The sequence below is a fragment of the Berghia stephanieae genome, chromosome 1, assembly GCF_034508935.2.
Source record: "Berghia stephanieae isolate SIO BIC M18660-M18661 chromosome 1, UCSD_Bste_1.3, whole genome shotgun sequence".
In the NCBI taxonomy this organism is placed as follows: domain Eukaryota; kingdom Metazoa; phylum Mollusca; class Gastropoda; order Nudibranchia; family Aeolidiidae; genus Berghia; species Berghia stephanieae.
In genome coordinates this window covers 63,579,658-63,603,619 of record NC_088360.1, presented here as the reverse complement: position 1 = coordinate 63,603,619, position 23,962 = coordinate 63,579,658, and the positions used below count along the sequence as shown (strand labels likewise).

At 35.4% G+C, this 23,962-nt stretch overlaps 1 protein-coding gene across 1 annotated transcript in view; it reads right to left on the bottom strand.

The window, feature by feature from the left end:
• The window catches only part of LOC144979222 (exosome RNA helicase MTR4-like), a 171,522-nt gene that overhangs the window by 42,645 nt on the left and 104,915 nt on the right, over positions 1 to 23,962 (bottom strand). Inside the window, exons 19-21 of the mRNA XM_078925833.1 lie at positions 20,098 to 20,190; positions 6,976 to 7,071; positions 6,022 to 6,185 (exon numbers count right to left, since the gene is read on the bottom strand). Of these exons, the coding sequence (XP_078781959.1) occupies positions 6,022 to 6,185; positions 6,976 to 7,071; positions 20,098 to 20,190 (353 nt within the window). The remainder of the gene's footprint in view (positions 1 to 6,021; positions 6,186 to 6,975; positions 7,072 to 20,097; positions 20,191 to 23,962) is intronic.

Below are 23,962 nucleotides of genomic sequence, written 5' to 3'. Positions count from 1 at the left end.
GAATATACAAAAGATATGAGAGGTGGAAAAAATCTTTTTTTTTTTTTCGTATTCGTATTCGACCACCACAACTTTTCTTCGATTTCACAATCTCATGTTCCGCGTTCCGATGCCGGTAAAATTTGAAATAACAAAATTGGTATACTTTTGGATTTAAAAAAATACTTTTGAAAATTATGTTACTCTCTTCTTAAATGAATGAATTTGATAAGTTGTATGTTATGAATAAATGATAAGTTATATTTCCGATTTCGATTTAAGCAACAGTGTACACGTGTACTCGTTACCGATGACGTAGTCTGACCTTTTGACACCAAAGCAAAATGTCGTGAAGGCGGCAAGTTTCATCACCACCGTGAATTTTTACACGATTTAAATTGCTGATATCTCAGCTCTTGGAGTGATGAGAAAGTGGTTCTATATCACAATTTAAACCTTAGAGCACGAACTTTTTTTCATTAAAAAATCATGCTTTCATCACTAATTTGCACAATTCGGGGGTTTTGTGTCCCTAATTCCCCCAGCTATAGAGTCTTTTAATCCTCTCAGCACGGCTCTGTACTCTTTCACAACAAATTCGACATATTTCATTTGTACTGGTGTGATGACCGTCTTCAGTGTCTCTCTCCATGACCTGAACAGAACTTAAATAAGTAAATTTAAGAAATATCTAAAATTTCCGCTTAAATTCAATGAAATCAAATTAAATAAATGTCTCTTATCATCACTATCTAGTTTTATTATTGGGTTTCTGAAGTATCATGAAATATTCTCCTCTTTGTTGGTAACAAAAATTATTGAGATTCCTTTCCACACCCTCCATTCTTAAACCCCTTAATCTACATAATAAAGTATATATCATATGAAAGATAATTTTATCTACTTTTCTCTGATCCCTCACACTAAAAAGTGTTGGTTTGATATTTTGAATTTTTAAACTTATAATTTTAATATTTATTTCATAAAAAACTCTGATTATTCAAAAGAGCAAAACACAAACTTATCATTTAATGATGTAAACAAAAATAATTGCGTCTTGTAGAGGAAAAGCTGGTCTTTGTATCCATATATATTTGAAAATTATGAAAAAGATGCTGCGTCCACAACAGACTGAGAAAATTGAGTATTTTGATGAAATTTCTACTACTCTCTGCCTGAGAGAAATTCAAAGCGATGAGATTTACCTGCAGACATAATTTATTGCCAACGCACCTCGTCTTGACAGCTGTTATCACTGTGGCTGACGGTGGATTGTTTACATTACTTGATGGTAGCCATGAGGGAAGTAACTAAAGTGAAAGTTTGGGCCCTATTTAAACGGCTGTGTAAGAACAAAGGGGAATTGGTTCAAATAGGGAACAGATGTAGATTCCAAGAGCACACCGTCAAAGTACTTAGTTTGAGATCACCTAAAAGTCTCATCCAGACACAAGTACAGGTCCCAACTAAGAGGAATACACTCAAATGTTTACCAACCATATAATATAATATGTAAACTAAAAATAATACAATGCATAACAGAAAGATGATTTACAAGGAAAAAAATATCTCCCAAAACTATAACTATACATTCGACTGTTTCCCTCCCAGCCAAGGAACTCCGGCAAGGATCAGGACAAAACTAAGTAATCTCATTCCAAGACAATTACTGGAAACAATTGGAAAACGGGTATGGGGGGATAGAAGACACAGCATGTACCTCCCTGCCCACTATGGGAGGTCAGGATCCCCACCCAGCATCACTAGATCACAGAGTGAGAACCATTCAAGCATATATTATCTGTCATCTGCATTTTTTGAGGCTGCAAATGGCAAATCGTGGCAAATTTTGGAAAAATTGGCAAATCGCGTGGCAAATTTTGGGAAAAAAAAAGAAGCGAAAACAAAATAACGAAAAAATAAAGGTGCGAAACTTGAGAAATGTTACAGCTTTGCCTGGGCCCAAACCAAGGGAAGCTACTCTCTACGGATAATGATCCTTTAAAATCTTTGTAACAACGGTATTCGCTTAACATTGTGTAAATTAATAAATGTAGCCTCCTTAAATGTAATAAATTGTCTTTTATATATATTTTTTTCTGTATCGCGTGTTAATTTTTACTGAAACACCTAGTTCTCCTTGGCAAATTTTGGGGGGGGGGGGGGGTTTTTTTTGGCAAATTTTGGCAAATTTTAGGTCCCAATTTGGCAAAAAAATGCAGATGACAGAATATATGTATCAATCACAAATTCTGTAGTTCACTACAAGACACAAGAGTGAAAAGAGGAGCAGACATCGTTTCAGATAAGCATTTGGATTATGGCATCACTCTGTCTCCGTTTTAAATAATCCTGAGATAAAAAGAACCAAAGGACACCAGAGTGAAGTCGTACAGCACCCCATGTCGTACGCTCCGTACACTTTTACACAAATATTTGTAATCATGTCATAGATTCCTGAAATCGTCAACTCAATATTTCTAAGTAAGCATTAATCCTTTTCCATTCTTTGTAACACTTAAATTAATGAGTCAGAGGAGATCAGTTTTTTAAATTTGATTATTATCAAATCAATACCCTGATCGTGAAGGAAAGCTCATTTGTCATCCATCTTAGCTCAAACTAAGAAAAGTTGTCTCCTTGCTAAGGCTATTTTGCTATGTTATTTTATATAAATATATATAAAGTGGACGCATTTAATAATAATAATAATAATAATAATAATAATAATAATAATAATAATAATAGATCTATATTGTCCATAAATATGGCAATTTGTCATTTAGTTACACTTGTCATAACGTTATATGATAACTATAACATTGAACAGACACCTCACTCCTACCCATTCTCTCTCTCTCTCTCTCTCTCCCTCTCTCTCTTCCTCTCTTTCTTTAACGCATGCGACATACACAACATTAACATATTCATTTCATTTTCAATTCGTTACATTCTTGGCAATTCAACACCAAATATTATCATCATTATCAATTGGTCACTTCATCTAGCCTAACATTAAACAAATTAATCAGTCAATCAGTCAACGCATGAATCCTTGGTTTTGCTGTACCATATGAAATATTCAACATTTTTATTGCTGATAGAATGAACGTTGATTTATACTTGTTAGTTCCACATTTAATCTGACAAAAACTTCTCCCAGATGGCAAAAGACCAAATTCATGGTATAAAATATGTTTTTTTATTGTTGGTAATTGAGAATGCTTTCCTTTCTATTGCTTTTCCATGAATTCTTTCTACTTCATCAACAGGATGGTTTATTATTTTTGATGCCTCTTTGTAATTCTAAATCATCATACAACGCTTTATATAATATTAAGCGAAGGATAGGTCTTCAATCAACAAATCGCAAAATGAGATGAAATAAGTGGTGCACTTTTGTGTCGGAAGTAAACAAGGCCGCCGCCATTTCGATTTCCTTGAGACAAAAACATTGATACGAACGATTTTTCCGAGGATTTGAAGCAGAACTCTAAACTTTAAAGTTTGAAGTACATACCATTCATTAATACGAACAATCATATAACGTTTAATACGTAAATGAGTGAAATGTTGTCATGAAACAAATAAATATCAAAAGAATTCATCACATAGGTGTAACTGTGCGTCGCTATTCAGCGCCGCCATTTTGAAAAAAAAAAAAAAAAAAAAAAAATGATTGATGGATAATGATTGCGATAATGTCTATGTTCAGATTTTTACATTTCAAAGGCTTTGTTATTGTGAATGAACCCATTTTCGTGAGTGGAACCCCATATTGTACACTGCTTGTGGATTGGTGAACAATTTCTACTTATTGTGTGTATTTTTCATTTTACAATTATCTATTTCAAGTCATGTAACTATTTGTTACAATTAGGCAAAACGTATTGAATGTCATTACTTCATTAATGTTTTAAAATTCTTATTTCCAGATATTATGACCAAAATATCATCGCCACCAAGAGGGGAAGACAATTTAAACCCCTGGCAATTTTCATTTTATAAACGATAAGCAAATTATAATTTAAGCTGTGGTCACTCTTTGTCTCTTTTGGAGATGAAAGGGGAAACCAGAAACATTAATTCCATTCTGTATAAACTCAATATAGAGTATGAGGTCATTAGATTGAAAAATTGGGGGGGGGGGGGGGGGGGGGGGGGGGGGGGGGGAAACAATGATGAAGGATGAAGGAATATATCTCATTTAGATGAAGGGGTTACCTGAAACGTTCATAACATTCGTTTCTATAAAAAGTTGTATTTACCGTCACATGAATCATTATATTGCATAATATACTGTATAGGGTCTTGATAGCTCCGAAAAATGATAAAAGTGATGAAGGGCAATTTATAGTGATGGATAAGGAAAATACCCGAAATGTCCATAACATTTGTTTCTTGAGTAGTGTCATGTCCGTCATCACTGTATTGCTCAATATCATAAATGGGGTCTTTATACCTCGGAAATGGGAAAAAAAGCGATGGAGGGTAATTTATCATGGTAGATGACGGACCTACCCAAAACGTTCATGCATAACAGTTGTCTCTCTAAAAAGTCATCCTACATTAACCATATTGCTCACTATTAATAGACATCATTTTTGTGGCAGAAAAAAAAATCCTATTTACTTTGCATCACGCATCGAGAAAATGACTATTTTAAAAGTGGGTCATTCAACCATTAAAACATACAGAGCTACATTTGATATCGTCTTAAGGGGGGGAGCGACACTAAAGGGTCATTTTTTTAATTTGATAAAATATCCTAAACTTCTATGCACAGTCATAATGTATATGTTTGGGAAGGATGATTGCATATAATTTTTTTCGAAAAAAGTTGCCTGTTGCTATGGAAACGACGCCATATTGGAAAATAAACAACACATCTTAAAAAGTCAAAGGCTTTTTTGTTTATCAACCCATTGCCATAATATTTTGGCCAGAGGTAGAAAAAAGGAAAATAAAGAGGCTCTAGAAGCCCGATTCATATTTTTTAAATTAGAAACTTTAAAAATTAAGTTCAAGGTTATTACTCGATTATTCCCCTTGAAAAATGTTACATAGTTTTAAATTACTCATAAATTCATTTTTTTTTTCAAAAATCCGGCTCCTAGAAGACCTGCGTAATTGTATGACACTCATTTGTAGAAAGTTTGAAGAAGATTGGTTAAAAACTGAGGGAGGAGAAAGGTTTTTAGTGACGAAAATTGCAGTTTTGAGAAAAACGCATTTAAAAGTCAAAGTAAACGAGTTTAGGGAAAAACTCTCCTCTCGCTCTTTGATTGGATTGTGACCACATGACATAATTAAGAACAAAGTGATTGGTTGTTGATGATAGAGGAGAGTTTTTACTTTTCATTGATACGTTTTTTCCTTTACTTAGTTATAAAGATTATTTGATATTTTTTCACGAAATCAGTCCACTGAAACTAAAAATGGGCAGGATTTAAGCATACTATGGGTCACAAAATACATTATTTTGAGTAGAAAAAACTGAAGATGAAGTTCTCATGCAATTTTTTATGCAGACAATTGGTCACATGACAACATCCCACCAAAATCTAATTTTAGCAATCTGGGAAAAAATTCATCATTTTTAGTGTCGCTCCCCCCCACCTTAGAGGAAGATTTCAGCTCTATTCCTATACCACTTCAACAATAAAAAAAATAGGATTAAAGGTAGAAAAATGCTGTTTTAAAACTTTACAGCAGTGAAAAAACAGGACATATTATTGATATAAAATTTGAACTGAAATCTGTCTAAACGACAAGCATTTTATCTCTATTTGTACAAAATGATGATGTGGCAGTGGTTGCAGTAGTAGTGGTAGGGATGATGGTTGTAATACTAGTGGCAGTGATGATGATGTGGTGGTTGGAAGGGGGGGGGGGGGGGGGTATCCTTGGAAGAAATTGACCTCACCGGAATTTGACAGAAGTTGCCGGGAGCCCGGAATTTTTTGCTCCAGACCAGAGTTTTGGCAACACTGAATTGTGCAATATTCTTAACATGTAATCAATTGTCAATGATTAACAAACCTGCTTATTTCACAAGCAACTCTTCCCTTAACTTCAATGACATCAGAAGCTGTTGCATAACCCATTCTGCGTAAAACTCTCTTGCGACATTTCAATTCATCCATTTGAAGTAAGGATTTTTTCTTCTTCAGCTCTGCTTTCAAGGCCTTGATGTCATTTGCAATCTAAGGATTCAAATAAATTATTTTTACATTGCTACCTCTACTTTGTTCAAGTTAAAGGCTTACAAGAAAGAAAAAAATCAGTTCCAGGATTATTTTTTCGGTGACAATGGAAGATTAGAAGATTCAGAACATATAACATACACCCTGAAGTATTTTAAAAAAGCAAAACAAAACAAATATGAAGGACACCTCGCTGAGATGTTTGTTTTTTCGTTAAGGGTTATATGGCGCTTGCAAAACAGAGGTCATATCAGCACCAGTATAAAGGAAGAAAATGGGATAGTAAAAAGTTGTAGAATTACAATTAAAGCACACAAGAAAAAGTAAGACAAAGGGGAATGAGTTAAATAGGGAACAGAAAAAGATTCCAAGAGCACACTATCAGTTTACTTCGTTTAAGATCACCTAAATGTCTCATCCTGAAACAAGCACAGGTCCCCACTAAGAGGAACACACTCAAATGTTTACAAATATGTTAAACGAAAATAATACAATACATAACAGAGAGATGATTTACAGAACAAAAAATATCATATATAACTTTGACAGTTTTCCCTCCCAGCCAGGGACAGGGCTAAACCAAGTAATCTCATACAAAGACAGAAAGCATGAGAGAAAACAGATATAGGGGGATAGAAAACACAGTAAGTGCCTCCTTGCCTACGATGGGAGAACCTCACTGAGAGAAAATCTATTACTATCAATGTTTCTGATGACAGGCAATATTCAAATTAATATCACTGGGATAATATTGGAGAATCTTTTTTAAAAAATGCAATCCATGTCCTACCTTGGCTTTCTGTTCATATTGTCCATATAATTCTGATAGCTTGCCGTCTTTGTGCAAAGGGTGGGAATATAAACGCTGCTCAAATGCCTCAATTTTCTGATGACAAAAATTAAGAAATACTTCAAAATAAAATTATTTTTTTAAAACGGTCACCCCTGGATGTATGATGTATTGTCTATGGACTATGGTGAGAATTCACATGGATCAATTTGCCTGAAAGACAGACTGTTGAAACCGGTTTGCCTAAAAAACATGCAAATCTAATTTTTTAATGGGTACAATACAAAGTTGTTTTTATAAAAGCTAACAACAAACCCAAATCAATATAAATGTTCTTCATCATTCAAACACTCATTCACAGAAATCTCTTGTGAGACATGTCACATTTGATGTAGCAATGACTATGAAAATTTTTGTTTTCTATTTTTGTAGGAAATACTACTCTTAAATCAAAGCCCTATCTCCACTGAGTAAAAATCTTTTTGAATTTTGAAAATCCATTAATATATAACAAAGTTATGCAGTTTCAAAGATGTCATTTATTTGGATGACTCACAAAGAGAAAAAAATACGGAAAATATGGGACGCTTTTTCTGCATTTTATTCTGGTTTGTGCCTGTATCTCGCTTAATACGTGGAATTAGATATTAAAACTTGGCAATTTTATGGCAAAATTATCAGAAAATATGATGAAGAGATCAGAAGAGTTCTAACTTGTATAGTTTTAGAGCTGTATGGCTAGGGTCAACTATAAATTTGTTTTAAAATATACATAATATTGATCATTTGGAACTTTTCCGAAGTGTAATCTTGTGTGTACAACCCATACAAATGACACGAAAAATGCCTGTTGAATTATTCTCAATCAGTCCCGTGAGACAATGGCTTATGTTAGTTCTAGTGAGAGAGAGAGAGAGAGAGAGAGAGAGAGAGAGAGAGAGAGAGAGAGAGAGAGAGAGAGAGAGAGAGAGAGAGAGAGAGAGAGAGAGAGAGAGAGAGAGAGAGAATGTGTTAATCTACTATCCCTATGACATAACAACGAAACAATACCTTAATTGTAAAAAAGCGCGCGAGGATTTGTGTCATCCGTCGTCGCGAACAAGGTTGCCAGATGGCCACGTGTGAGGCCAAATATATAATTTTGTTTCTTTTTTCTACATTTTATTCATCTATGTTTGTCTCAGTGACATTTATCCTAGTCTATTCAATTTTCTGTTTGTTAAAATTTAAAATTTAGTTCATTTTAAGTGGGCCAGTCTTAATATTGAAAGCCATATGATTTTTTATTTAGCCACTTTTGAAGTCGAATTTGGTCAGGTTAAAATCTGGCCATCTGGCAGCCTTGCCTCGCTCACGTCATTTTCATGTCGCGCGATGGTGGAGTAAAATGGCCGTCTCCATATTTTCACTCATTGAAATGCAAATTGAGTTGATGTTTTGTGAGAATACGGGAAAAGTACTTATCATAATCGAATGAAATTTGAAATATAAATAGAAGAAATGTGCATATAACTTTATGAGCGACAAAATCTCTCCTCTTTGTAGTTTTAGAAATATTGTACTCCAAAGAGTAAAAATCTATTTTTAACGGTCTTCTGGTAATCGTACGAGTTTTGTCGCTTGACATAATCTAAAATTACCTCTTTTCTAACTGTGTGCCAACTTTCAGTCATATTCAATTATAAACAGTGTCGTAATTAATTTTTAAAAATAGCATGTACGAATCGGCTTCGTCCCATATTTTGTCGCGAATTTGGGCACTTTGTGAGCGAAAAAGAGGCCCAAAGATTTGTGCGGGACAGTTATCGCTAATTTGATGTTTCTCGAGAAAAATAATTTATTAGACCTTTGCAAAGATCATGTGTTTTTTATTGCGTTGAATAACCGAAATTTTATGGGTAACCATTTTTTTAAAACGTCGGCGTGTCTAGGACATTAGCAGACCTGCCAACCTTCCCAGAATGAAAAGTGTATTCTATGATCCTAAAAGTGTATTTTGTCTGCATGTGTGGAAAATAAAAGTGCACAAAATACAAAAATTTATATAAAAGCTATCATCAAACCTAAATAAAAAATAAACTCCGATCTTCATCATTCAAAAATTCGTTTGCAGCAATCACTAGTAATTACAAAATTATCGATTTATCGAGAAACTAAAACTTATTGACCATTTAAAATCAGTATAAGGCTCAGAAATTGCAATATCTAAGGATATTGCTTTCAAAACACTCAAAGAAATGACCAAAAGACCCCAAATATTTTGGTAGTATTGATGCTAGTGCCTGGAGAAGAGAAGGTGGTGGTTGTAGCAATGGTGCTCTAGTGGTGGTGGTGATGGAAGAAGTGATGTGGTGGTGGTGGTTGTGGCAGTGACAATGCTGTGATGGTGGTTGTAACTGTGGTGATGCCATGGTGGTGATGGTATGAGATGATGATGCTGATGTCCCAAATGAAGTTGTGATGGTGATATACATCTGCCAGCCCAGTAAATCAGTTGAAAGTTTTGAGATAAAATATTTGTGAGAGTGGTCTTCAATCTAATAGTGGAAATGACAATTTGCAGCAGTGACAAGATAATTTCCATTATGTTATAAAATGATTCATGTCTCTCTCTCTCCCTTTTTTATAGCATTAACTACTCCTCCTCCTACTACAACTACAACAATTCCTACAACCACTACTAGACTAGTACTATTACTACTACCACTACTACTTCTACTCCTATCACTATTACTACTACGATATACTAATACTATTACTGTTGGTCAAATGATGGGAAATTCACACATATCACAGAAAAGTTAAATACTTGTAGAGGATTCATTTTGAACCATTTTGTTCCTAAAGCTGCCCAGTTGGTAATGAAAAAAAAATAATAAATCACTCATACAAAATAATCAATCTTAAAAAAAGATAATTAAATTTTTAAAAACAAAATAGAGTAATTTTAGCAGTTATAAAGGGAAATAATCCATTTATGTTTAAGCTTATCAGCAATACAGTTTTTAATTGAAAGCTTCATTGCCAAAGATGTTAGTTAAATTTAATTTTCACTTAAAATTTTCTATTTAACAAGTATAAAATAAGCTTAAATGCATAATTCTATGCAAATCCTTAAAAGTTATGAGAAAAATATTGGTGATAACCGGCAACATATAACTAACTGACATGATAACAATAGTACTAACTGTGATGTATCATTCAGAAACACGGTCAACATTTGATGTATGACATGTCATTTTCAACATCATTCATGCTTGAGAAGAAAAAAAATCAAAATATTACAACAACAAAAATCGTAGTAAATCCTTTGGAATCGTATCCACATATACCGGTTGGCAGGTCTACACTAGTTGAATCGTGTTATAAATAACATCAAGAGATGAGAATTAAAGCTCTTTCTAATGATATCAATAATGACTTGATTTGTTTACATTTAGACCCTCAAAAATCGAATTATTTTATTTATGAAAAAAATGCCTGGATGCCTGGAAATTCACGAATTTCAATTTTTAAAAGCTAAATATAGAATAAGGAATTATTTTTTTCTATAATATCCAAATCTCGTTGATTTCCGAAATTTGTGTAACACATGCGAGTTCCCAATATCCACACTACACCAAAAATTCAATTTTCACTTTCGATTCTGACGTCGTGACATCGTTTTCTCATTGTCCCAGTTAAGTGAAGTATCTGTGTTATTCGATTATTCGTAAAATGGATATGATTTCAATGGATTGTTTAAAAGAATCTCAAGGTATGTGTTTTAATTCAAATTTTATTAAATCTATTTTACATCTAATTCTTTTTTTTTTTTTTAATGATGATTTTTCTATCACTTGCAGACTAGGACAAGTGAAATTTTCATGACCTCATTTTGAAACCCCATGTTGGATGTCAGATCGGGTGTCAATTAATTTTTAATTCATGAAATCCCTAACTATTTTTTTTTTCGTGATATCAAATAATTTATCAAATAACTTAATTCAACATGTTTAGGACATTTGCTGACATCATGTTTAAATCTTTCTTCAAATACAGGCTAGCAACAGGAGCATAAAAAATCCAAGATGGCAGCTCCTTTGCCCTCAGCCAATGTGCATTTGTTTATCAATGGACGGGAAATAGGCACACTCCTGAATTTATTTGTTGCTTCAATTAAATGACTTTTTTTTTTTACTCCACATCAATTATGAAGATAGGTAGCATCAATTTTTGGCTTTCATGGTCTTAATCATTTTCATGACAATATATTTCGAAAATTAAACGAACTCACCTGTGATGTTTAATTGAAACTCTGACGAGTCCAATTCGGAATGGGGAACAAATGAAGAATCACGCCGTGACTGTCAGGCTTTAACGAGTCAGAACAGACATACGGAACAAATGGAACGGGATGGGACACATACATACAAGTATAATCTATAACACTATTATATCATAGTCTAATGAGTTTAAATGATGTTTACCAATGGGTGGGCATTTGTTCCCCATTCGGAATTGGACTCGTCAGAGTTTCAATTAAACATCACAGGTGAGTTCGTTTAATTTTCGAACTCTACCTCGTACCCCAATTCCGAATTGGGTTACAAATGAAGCTTTAAAGCGTTTGTCTGTTATGACGTAAATTACGAAATCCACGTAGCACTACTCATTTGTTGTTCATCCAGTACTGCCCTATTGAAATCCTTTTTCGTTCTCTCCACTAGCTTATGATAAAATTTTTTAAACGTGGTCTCTGACCTCCATCTTCCCGCTTTCAGTATTATACAAAGTGGAACTCCTTTTGTGGCCGCTTTGCTAGTAGATGCTGCCCGGGTGGAATGGGGCTTAAAAATACTGATATCAATGCCCGCTAACTCCATTGTCTTTTTGTCCCTCTCCTCGTGGTATCTATAGAGATTTCTTTAAGAATTTAAGTAGTGTTGATGCCAACGGCGGAAAAGATTTTTACTGATTTTATTACAAAATACCAGCCATTTCCTGATGTATGTAGTATATTGTTTTCTGGTATTTCGTCGCCATGAATTGATAATGATTTCACTAATTTCTTCTGAAGTGTTTGCACTTTCGAGAATTTCCCGGACAAGCGGCAGGCTATCATTCTGCTGTTGTGTAATATGGGGCGAACCTTCTGTTTTGTTACTGGATGATGAAGAAGGTTGGCTTTCTTTGGTAATAGGGGTGGAACATGTCAATAAGTTTATGAGTTTTGGAAACCATGGTTGTGATTTCCAAAACGGAACAATCATGACACAATCCACTTTTTCGGTTTCTATTCTTTGTAGGATTCTGATAATTAGATTAAAAGGAGGGAAAATATAAGCATATAAATGAGACCAAGAAAATGAAAAAGCATTTATTCTCCATGCGTCTGCATCTTTTTTCTCTGAGACATACTGTTCTACTTTATGATTTATTCTTCTAGCAAATACGTCAACTTGGAAGGGTCCATATTCTGTGTTAATGTCGTCAAAGACAGATTTCTCTAGAGACCACTCTGTTTCAAGCCCTTTTTCTCTACTAGCTTTGTCCGCTTTAGTATTCTCTTTTACTGGTATGTGTACCGCTGTGACTGTCATATTTCTCTCTATACACCATAACCATAGTTCTCTGGTTATATTATTGCATTCTTCTTTCATGCTGCCTTTTTTGTTAATACATGATACAGCTGTCGTATTGTCGCAAAATAAAGTAATCTTAGAGTGGCCTTTATAATCAGAAGAAAATGCTTTCAAAGTGAGAAGAGCCGCTTTCAATTCAAGACAATTGATATGCCATCTTCTTTCTTCTTCTGACCATAAACCTCCAGTTCTAACTCCTGCAAATTCTCCACCCCATCCAGTATTACTGGCATCTGATGTTCTAAACTTGCGCTATTGTCTTCTTTTCCTTTCATAATTTGTCATTGTTGTCCTAAAGTGAAATTTGGTTCTGTGAGAAGTGTTTCCTTCCTCCCAGTCCTCCTCTTGTTATCGGTCGCCATCCTCTCCCCCCTCTGCTTTTGTGGGTTCGGGATGGTGAGGGGTAAGGCATCCTCCTTTAACCATTTTTTGATTTTCCATCACAGTGAAACGTTCCAGGTTTTGTCACGGCTTTCGAAAGCTTGTGGGTATCATTAATATGGTTAAACTTTTGCTATTGAATGTTATTGATGGTCGTGTCCTTAGATTTTGCATAAGTAGGCAGTATACGCCATACTTGAGGGTTAATTCGAGGGACTCTGAGATTGGGGGTGTTTTTAGGGCAAAGGTGTTTATCCAACACTTTCTTGTTTTGTTTTTTTTCCCCTGTTGACATTAGCGCACACTCCATTATTGACTATCTTTGCCACCGATTCGTGAATGTCTTCACCAAACGATTCTGATACATTAAAAAACTGTTCCAGTTCTTTTATTTCATTATCAATTTCATCTTCGTCCTCACTTTCTTTCACCTCTTTTTCTTTCGCATCTTCGTATGTCATATCATTTTCGAGCATCTCTAGCTCGTCGAGGTCACTGGTTGCGGTCATTGTGTGCGTGCCTTCTCCCCCCTTTTCGCTCTCATTCGGCTTTCGTTTCTTTAACGACGGCTCGCTGGAGTCGTGATTAGTCATTAATAGATGCGTTAGTGACTTGAAACTTCTACAATTAACTGTCCCAATTCCGAATTTGAGGCGTGGGGACTGCTATGGGCGTGGGTATTAGAGTGGGTTTCCTTGCTCACTAAATGTGATGGCCCCTGATTAACTGCCTCATTTCCAATTGTTTTTGTTTTAGATTCTAATTTCCTTTTATGATATGTTCTACTGTCTTTTTTACATTCTCCATTTTTACCCCTCTTTTCTCTCCCCGCGGGAGAAGAAATTGGGTTTTTTGTATGTTAACACTCCCTCGGGAGATGTTATGGGAACTGTTTTAGTTTTCTCCCCCGCGGGGGTAGAAAGTTCCTTATTCAACTCTTCCACTTTATCTGGTTCCATTGTTTATTCGAAGTAATTTAAAGCATTTTCTCAAAAGTTTAATTCATTAAGCACCACTTTCACAGTGTTAATAATATACTTTTGTATGAATTAACACTCCCTCGGGAGATGTTATGGGAACTGTTTAGTTTTCTCCCCCGCGGGGGTAGAAAGTTCCCTATTCAAATCTTCAACTTTATCTGGCTCCATTGTTTATTAGAAGTAATTTTAACATTTTCCCTCAAAAGTTTAAATCATTAAGCACCACTTTCACAGTGTTAATAATATGCTCCAATGGGAATTGGTATGTCACAGGTCTAATAACAGATTAAAAATCCAATAAGGATAAGGAAAAATTAACACAATGGTTTGCATTAAATAGACAAAACAAGACTCGTCCAGCCTTTTTGACAGTCGAACGTGAACTGACAGTCACAGCGTGATTCTTCATTTGTAACCCAATTCGGAATTGGGGTACGAGGTAGAGTATCAGTCAGTGAGGTCTCTGCTATGGTTGTGAACTGACCTTTGCCCAAATGAGTAGATTCTTTCTTTCTCCTCTCTCTCACACACACACACTCATTCTCTCCAACTCCTACCTCCCTTAACCTTTTATTAGAGCCAAGGTCCTGATGACATACTGAATTCTGTAAATGAGCCAAGGTCAAAAGGTGCCCGCCTGATACCAGTGTTAAGAAAATTTGATTTTTACTTAATTATGGGCTGTATTCATTGGGTTAATGCTTGTAATCAATTGATAATATGAAGAAGAGATAAAATGAGATAACTCAACATACTCTGTTCAACAGAATATGAAATAAACAACTTGAAAGTCAAATTTGAATGCTGTTTGTCATATGCTTAGAAAGAGGTCAACGCATCACCTTTTTAGAAATCATGTAGAAATTAAATGTGATGTTTTAGCTCACGTGATTGAAATTTGACTAATAGAATAAAGTCAAAATTTACTTTTAAACGCAATTGCAGTATATTACATATCTGATTAAGTTTCATATGGACTTCTTAAAAATTTGGTGTTGCTTGTGACCTTTGGTGTCATCAAACACAGCACAATACTAAGACTCGACACGAAACTTTAAAGCTCATGTTTAATGTTTATAAATTGTTTTATGAGAAAAAAGCATAGATTTACTATCTGAACTCAAATCTTGGAGTAAATGTATACCGTTTTACCGATATTGAGGTTTATTGGTTTTGGTGTCATTTGTCACAAGCAACACGGCATGCGTGAACACGTGGAAGTTTGTTTCGTTATATGGCGATTCGCAATTTTGATCAACCCTTCTTACCAGTCTTTGAAGTGCAGCACTTTCATTTGCCTTTCCAGCGTGGCTCCAGGCAGAAAAGGTAAGTTGAACTTTGGTGTCATCGCTATTTTACATTGTCACAAGCAACACTTGATATTGGATATTACAAAGTGCCACCAAAAGAGTATGTTTTCAGCTGTTATTCTATTTACAAATATGATATTATGACATCTCACATAAGACTGTGATTTTGACACAATTAATTATTTCCTTGTAATTCTAACTTTTTATGTTTCAGGGTTGTATCAATCAAGAAAAAGACAAAACTCAAGCTTTTGACGAATCCAGATAAAAGAAGGGTTGTCAAGAAATTTGATTTGATATACTATTAACACACTAAATTACTACAAACTAGCAGATTTGAGCAGTAGGGCGGATGTTACCGTATGGTTACATGAATTCATTACCATGGCTGATATTTATCTAGTGTTTGTGTGACTTCTGGTACTCTTTGTGACCATTGGTGTCATTGGTTAAAATGTCACAGGTGACACTTAAGTTTGAAGTTTCTAATGTATTTCTGTTTTCATGTTCTTCAAAGCTTGAAATGTCATTGATTACATTTTAACAGGCTATATTACATGTGCTCAGTTACTATTCTTGATTTATTGAGGCAAAATTGCGTTCTAGTGCCGATTTTGACCAAAGTAATAGCAACAATGGTATTACTAATTTCTAAGTATATTTCCAATTTGAAAGTATTTAGTTTCTTAAAATATTATTGAATTTCATTTTAGAGTAGCTTATTGTGCTATTTTGACTGAAAATAATGATATATTATGGACGAAATTGTGATTTGGTGTTGCTTGTGACATAAGTAATGGTGTCACCGGTCTCATGTCACAAGTCACATTCAGATGCTCTAATTTCCATGTAAATTTCTATTTTTGAAGTCTTTGGTCTCTGAATATTATTAAATTCAATATTTAACTGTGGTTATTACACTGGTTTGACTGAAATTAATGATATATTGTCGAAATTGCAATTTGGTATTGCTTGTGACATAAGTAATGGTGTCATCGGTCTAATGTCACAAGTGACACAATGCCGCTAAATAAGATATGCTTTGGTCACATTATTTCCCAACATTTTATTCCAAAAGTTTCTGAACATTGCTGGTAATAAACATATGCAATATTGTTGTTGTTGTTAATGTACATACATTTTTATGAAATAATATACTTGCATTCTATGTATGCTTGTGACCGATGACACCAAAAAGTAACATTTTCTCTAATAGTTGGTAATACTATTGTACTATGATTGTTGTTGATTGTCTTTTTGTCTATAACTTACTAAATAAAGTTTGATACTCAACAAAAATCATTTGTTTATTGAGTTTGTTGTCTCATTTTGGTGTCACCAGTCACAGGTGACACCAGCAACCTATAGGTATTGTTGACGATATTATGCTGCGTTAGACCTTAAAGTTATCTAAAGGGCCTTTGATTCATGAAGTACAGGGTTTTTGCTACACATATAGAAACATGAATGGACTATTATGTCACTTTTATTTTGAGAAAAAAAATTGGCACCTTTTGACCTTGGCTCATTAATATCTATTGTTCTCTTTTGATTCATGCTTCCTTACAAAGGAGCATACTATTTCCCGCCCATCAATGTTTTTGTTTATTCATCTGAACAACGCCACTACCACATCTAATTCGCCTGTAGTGTTTCATACATCCTGTTTTGTTGATAAAGGGGACACCCGAAATGTCCATTTCAGACCCGCCAACCTTCCCAGAATGAAAAGTGTATTCTATGGCCCTAAACAGTAAAATTTTTTAGATACAAAGTGTATTTTGTCAGAACATATAGAACAACGTGCGCACTATACAAACATTTATATAAAAGCTAACAGCAAACTCAAATTAAAATATAATCTGATCTTCATCATTCAAACACACATTTGCAGTAATAGTAATTACAAATTATTTGCTTTGTCGAGAAACTAAACTAAATGAGCATTTTAAATTAGTATAAAGGTCAGAAATTGCAATAAGGATATTGCTTTCGAAACACTCAAATGACCAAAAGACCCCAAGCATATTAGTAGCATTAATGCTAATGTCAGTGGAAGAGGTGGTGGTTGTTGCGATGGTGCTCTAATGGTGGTGGTGATAATGAAGCTCTGGTGGTGGCGGTGGTGGTAGAAGTGATGTTATGGCAATGACAATGCTGTGATGTTGGTTGTAGCAGTGGAGATGCCATGGTGGTGGTGGTAAAAGAAGTTGATGGTGCTGGTGTACCAAACGAAGTTGTGATGGTGAAATACAACTGTCACTCCAATGAATCAGTTGTGAGGAAGTTTGAGATTTAAAAAATAGGAGAGAGTGGGTTTAATTCAATAAATGACATTTTACAAAAGGGACAAGATATTTTCTATATATGTTATTTAATGATCTCTTTTTTTCTTTTTTGAGTGTTCACTCCTCCTCCTCTTCCTACTACAACAACTACTACTACTACCACATCTACTACTACCACCTCTAGTACTATTACTACTACAAATACAACTCCCAACTTCTACTACTACTACTAATCCAATTATTTCCCACATATGTAATATGTATAGACAAGTTAAATACTTCTAAAATGGTTCTAGTGATTTCATATTGAACCAAGCAGTGTTCATAAAGCTGCTCACTTTTCAATAAAAAAAGCAAAACAAACCAGACTCATACAATAAAAAAAAAAAAAGAAGATCATTATAAATTTTAAAAATCAAAATAGAGTAATTTTAGTTATTGTAAAGTAAGGGAAATAATCCATTTATGTTTAACTTTATTAGCAACAAAGTTTTTAAATGAAGGCTTCACTGTCAAAGATGTTAGTTTAATCTAATTTTCATTTCACATTCTCTAATTAACAAGTAGTTAAAGTTTAAATGCCATTTAAAGTATTAAATAAACTTGCATAATTCTATGCAAATCCTCAAAAAGGTATGAGAAAAATAGAAGTGAAAATCGGCATCATATAACTGACTGAAATGATAATTATAGTATAAATTATGATGCATCAATCAGAAACACTGTCAGCCGGGATGTCAGCCGGGATCAGTCCACGCTGACTCGGGAGAAATAATAATAATATTTTTAAAAACTTACAACAATCTGTACTCCTTAGCACACAGTCCCTAACCCCCCCCCTCCCCTCCTCCTTCCAACCCTGACTCTCGTTCAAATAACATAACCTTAACCAAACCCATAGTGTAATACATTAACCAATGCTGCATAGGGAAAGATCACGTGCAGATAGATAAATCAGCGACCCATGCTTGGCTAGAGAGTGGGATGTGGGTGGCCACCCTTGGACTCCTTAAGGAGCAAGGGATTAGGTTACTAACAATTAATCAACGTTCCTTTATCACTCATAAATTTGTCCCCATAATGTAACAATAACCCAGGAAATACAATCGAAATAAATAATCCTGTAAGCCAACTGGCCCTCGTACCCAGCAATCCGCCAATGGAAACAAACTCAACACCACCCCCCCTTCCCCCCCCCCCACACCTTAAACCTAACCTTCCCCTAATATATTATTTCCCACCCATAACATACTCTAAAAACTGTATTTCCAAAACTTTAGGTCATTTGAATAATCCGACAATCTGATAGGCCCCTGACATCCCCACCAATCAGAAACCGACTAAACCAATTTGCCCCCATAATGTAACAATAACCCAGGAAATACAATCGAAATAAATAATCCTGTAAGCCAACTGGCCCTCGTACCCAGCAATCCGCCAATGGAAACAAACTCAACACACCACCCCCCCCCCCCCCCCCCACACCTTAAACCTAACCTTCCCCTAATATATTATTTCCCACCCATAACATACTCTAAAAACTGTATTTCCAAAACTTTAGGTCATTTGAATAATCCGACAATCTGATAGGCCCCTGACATCCCCACCAATCAGAAACCGACTAAACCCCCCCTTCTATTATGCTATTCCACAGAAATTAAACTTGTAAACTGATGGCCCGGGTTCCCAGCAACCCACCAATCAGAACAACACAACAACCTCCCCCCCCCCCCCTAATCTAACCGTACCATATCTCTTATATCCTATGTTATTATATATCTGTCAAAAAGAATAACATCACTACAAACTACCAGCCCAATATATCCCCTAATATTCGCCCAAGTAACCCCTAACCCTCCCACGAAATCCACAACCACCATAATATTTCTATCTATCCAACTATTTCAATCATTAAAAGTTTATTTTGAAAAAAAAAGCCAAAAAAAATCCCCCCCAAAAAAACAATAAATGGATAAACAACAAGATTAAAAGAATGTTGTGGCGACATAGAATGACACAAGTCACCCGACCGCCCCAACAACATCTAACATATTGGAATTAAATCTAACTAATGCAATTGATATTAATTAAAAGGGTCATAAGATAAGCTGGCCTGGGTTTACAAAAAAACAACAAAAAAAAACCCAAAGACCCCCCAAAAAAACAAATAAACAAAAAAAAAAAACCCACGGTGTCAACAGTTGATGTTTGACATGTAGGTATTATTGCATCAAATGTACAATTTTCAACATCAATCACGCTTGAGAAAGAGAAAAAAAACAACCAACAATATCAACCCCCCCCCCAAAAAAAATCGTACAATATCGTTTGGAATCGTATCCATGAATTTGGGTCCAAAAATGGTACTACAATATGGGAAATTGGCAAGTCTGCCATTTTATCTGTTTTCGTATATTAAATTGAAACTTACATTGATATTTAAGCGTCCGACTGAAAGCACCAAATAAACAATACCCCCCCCCCCCCCCCCAAAAAAAAAAAAAAAGTATCAGTATGCAATAAACAAAAAAACAAATACCTTGACTGTGTCTTGAAGAGCCTTTTCCTTGATGCCCATGTCCTCAACTGGATCCAATAAAGGCAATCCATTTGGAAATCTGGTTTCTACCTCCTACAAAAATAAAATGAATAAATATCTAAACATATTCCGAATGTGTATATCATTCCCACAAAACCTATAAGTGTTTTTTAAGATACATCTTTGCTACCTCAATTGATGACATTCCTCAGAATCTAATTACAGTAGACTCCGGATAAGACGATGCCCAGGGGAACAGGGGGAAAAATTGACTTAACCGAAAATCAACTTAACCGGAGTGTAACCAAAATGAGCAAAATGCATGTGAACAAAGCAAGCCAATTTGAATAAGTATGGCCCTTCATTTCGCACTTTTCGCTGACGTTGCTGGTCGCGTTGAATTGACCAGAGAAGTAGAGGTCCCGGTAGTGGTCATCAGAGGCTCTTTCTTATCCCCAATAGCCCCAAAGAGGAATCAGAATACATAAGAAGCTGAATTTGAGATCAAAAAGCGGAATCAACTTATTGTTATTGACTATGACATGCTTTGCAACAGAAAATGTAATAGACAATCCAAAAGTACTCAAATGATAAAATATAATATGTGTAAAAATGTGCAGGTTGTGTAAAGACTAAAAAGGGGGTCAAATAATAATAGAGGACACAGGTTCTGGCCGCCTCAGAGCAAAGCATTGAATGGATGGATTTAACTTTGTCCGACCCCCCCCTTCAACGCACACACACCTAATCAAACGCGAGTGCCGACACACGCACACACACACACACACACACACACACACACACACACACACACACACACAGGGCTAAAATTAAATTGGGAAAAAAGCTGACCATACACAATGATATTACCTAGGTCATTGACCTCATATATTGGCGTCAACATAATAATAATACATCGGTCAACCACCCTCCCAAAAATATATTATTATCCGCTTCCACCTCCCATTTGACCATAGGAGATGCTGACGAAATAAGCCATAGCTCACTTTTTTTTACTAGAGATTTAAACAATTTTTTTCCTGGGTTGGGAAATATGAAAAGTGGAATTTATGCCTTGAATGCGAAATGTATACCAATTAAGTAAAATTATTCAGCGAAAAGCGGAAGGGTAGGAGCATCTAGGTCAAGGTCATGCTTCTTATAAATCGTCGAGACAGAAATGGCCGGTATGCCAATTTCCTATGCGATGATTTTCTGTCGAATGCCAGACTTTTCAAATGCATTGATCAGCTGAATCTTCCTTTTCCGCGATAGGTTTGCCATTGTAGTTGTAGACTTGACTTGAATTCTTGATAAAATTGATACTAATTAAGAGGGCCATTACATAGGTTGGCGGGGATTAGAACAAAAAACAAAAAAAATCTTGAACTTGAACTTGCGACAATGTAAACTTTGAGATGAAGAAATCAAAGTTATTCGATACTGCTTATGTACATTGAACACGGACGTCAGGCAAAGCACCTACATCACATCGATGTGCGCCAATCGTTCGCAGATATTCTTAACCACTGAAAATTCCTACTGGTAGCTTTTTTAACCAATGGAAATACTTGTTTATTTGTGATTTTATTGTGGTCATGAGTGGTAAGAACACTGACTTAAGCGAAATCGACTTATGTGGAGTTTTTTTGTATTTTTTTTTACTAATGTTATATAGGAAGAAGGGGGAGGGACCAAGAAAAAAAATCGACTAGGGTAAAAATCGACTTAGGCAACGTCGACGTATCCAGAGTGCACTGTAACAACCTAGTTAACTTTTTGACTATGAACTATGTGTGAGATCAAAGATCATAAAACGCCTTGGAAGGACACTCAAGCATTGGATAAAATAGACATCCATCAATTATTGTCACTCATGAAATTAAACCTAAATTTACTCTGCAGGTCACTTTTGTGAAACATATACGCGAAAAAGTCAGAGAACCTATTGGCTGCTCCCCCTCAATGAAGCATTGTGTACACATTGAGCCCAAATGTATTTGTCAAAATGCACTCTTGTAATTTTAATTTTCTATTCTTCATTCAGTGCTGATGGTGACAAAAAGTGAAAAAGTAGGAAAATGTAGAACGATTGCCTTTAAGCCCCATTTCTGCTGCACTAAACCCCACTTTTAGACCAATTGAGATGATAGATATCAACTATCATTGATACTCTAGATAACTTCTGGAGAATGGGGAACTGCACCTGTCTCATTGCTAGCACATTGTTTCGAGAAAATTCCTCCTCTGGACTCCAAAATCGCGGATTTCCGCGGATCCGGAAAACCATCAGCACTGAAGAATGATCTGAACTGATCAAATTTTGGGTTTTCTGATCTATTAGATCTGATGAGACATGCCGTGGTCCTTCCATTCTGTGCTGAAGTATATTACTTCAGGCATGCCCACTATCCCAGAATTTCTGGATTTGTCCAGGACATTTTAGAAAAATTATGACTGTCCTGGAAAATACAGAAGTTTACTTTTTGTCCCGGAAATAAATACTACTACAACTACCACATCATCATGATCCCTATCACCATTACTACAATTACCAACACGACCACACGATCATGATCCCCACCACCACTACTACATCACATCATCTTTCCAACACCACGACTACAACCATCCCCACCATCACTACTCCATCCACAACCACCATTAATACAAACACCACCATCATATCATCATTCCTACCACCATTGCTTCTACAACCATAACCACATCATCATCATCGTCCCTACTACCACTACTACAACCACCACCATCATCCCTCCCACCACTACTACAACCACCAACACCACTACTTCATCATCATTCCAACCATCACCACATCATCATTCCTACAACTGGGTGGAGTCTTTGACCATCCATGGTGGGCAGGAGGTCACCATGTGTCTTCTATCCCCAATTCCTGTTTTCCGAGTTGCTTTTTGTCTTTGTTTTGGAATGGGATTGCTTGGTTTTGGCGTGGCCCTCTAGGGAGTCATTAGCTTTAGTATTAGTTTTGGGAGTTTAAACATTAGAGTGTATTCCTCTCAGTGGGATCTGTGCTGGTGTCTGAATGAAACTTTTAGGTGATCTCAAACTATGTACACTGATAGTGTGCACTTGGAATCTACATCTGTTACCTATTTGAACCAATTCCTCTTTGTCTTACTTTTTCTTGGGTACCTTCACTTGTAATCTAGAATTTTGTTACAATCCCATATTCTTCCTATTTACTAATGTGTTGCAAACGCCGTAAAAGCCTTAAAAACAAACAAAACAAATTGGAATTATTCAGGCCTGTAAATCTTCAGACTATTGTCGAATTTCCGGCAGTGCGATTTTGCTCAATATATTCTGTTAAGTGCTGACATTTAAAAAAAACAAAAAAACATTAAAAGTAAAAACAAAATTTGTCACATCAAAAGACAGTAACAACAAAAAAGAAAATAAGTTTTATTTCGTCCTCGAAAAATCAGTTTTTATTCCGTTTCGAACGCCCACTTATTTTTAAAAAACCTACACGCTCCGCTATTCATGGATGTATTCACTGCCACAGACGATAGAGAGGGGTGACAGTGTCACACGTAGTCAGTAATCAACTAACGTGCAGAGTGTGTGTCGGACCTTGCAGAGACGCCAACTTTAAATTTGGCTCACAGGAGTTTCAGACACCACTCGTAGGAATTTCAATGCCGAAAGAGGAATTTCCGCACACAAGAAAAAGGAATTCGAATGGTATTTGATATTGTGTTTACATAATGTATAGTTTTAAATAGATAACATTAGAATTACTTAATGATACATAAACACAATGCCAAATACAATCCCAAAGTTTCCTTATTTCAAATGAAGTAAAGGGCCAAAACCTAAT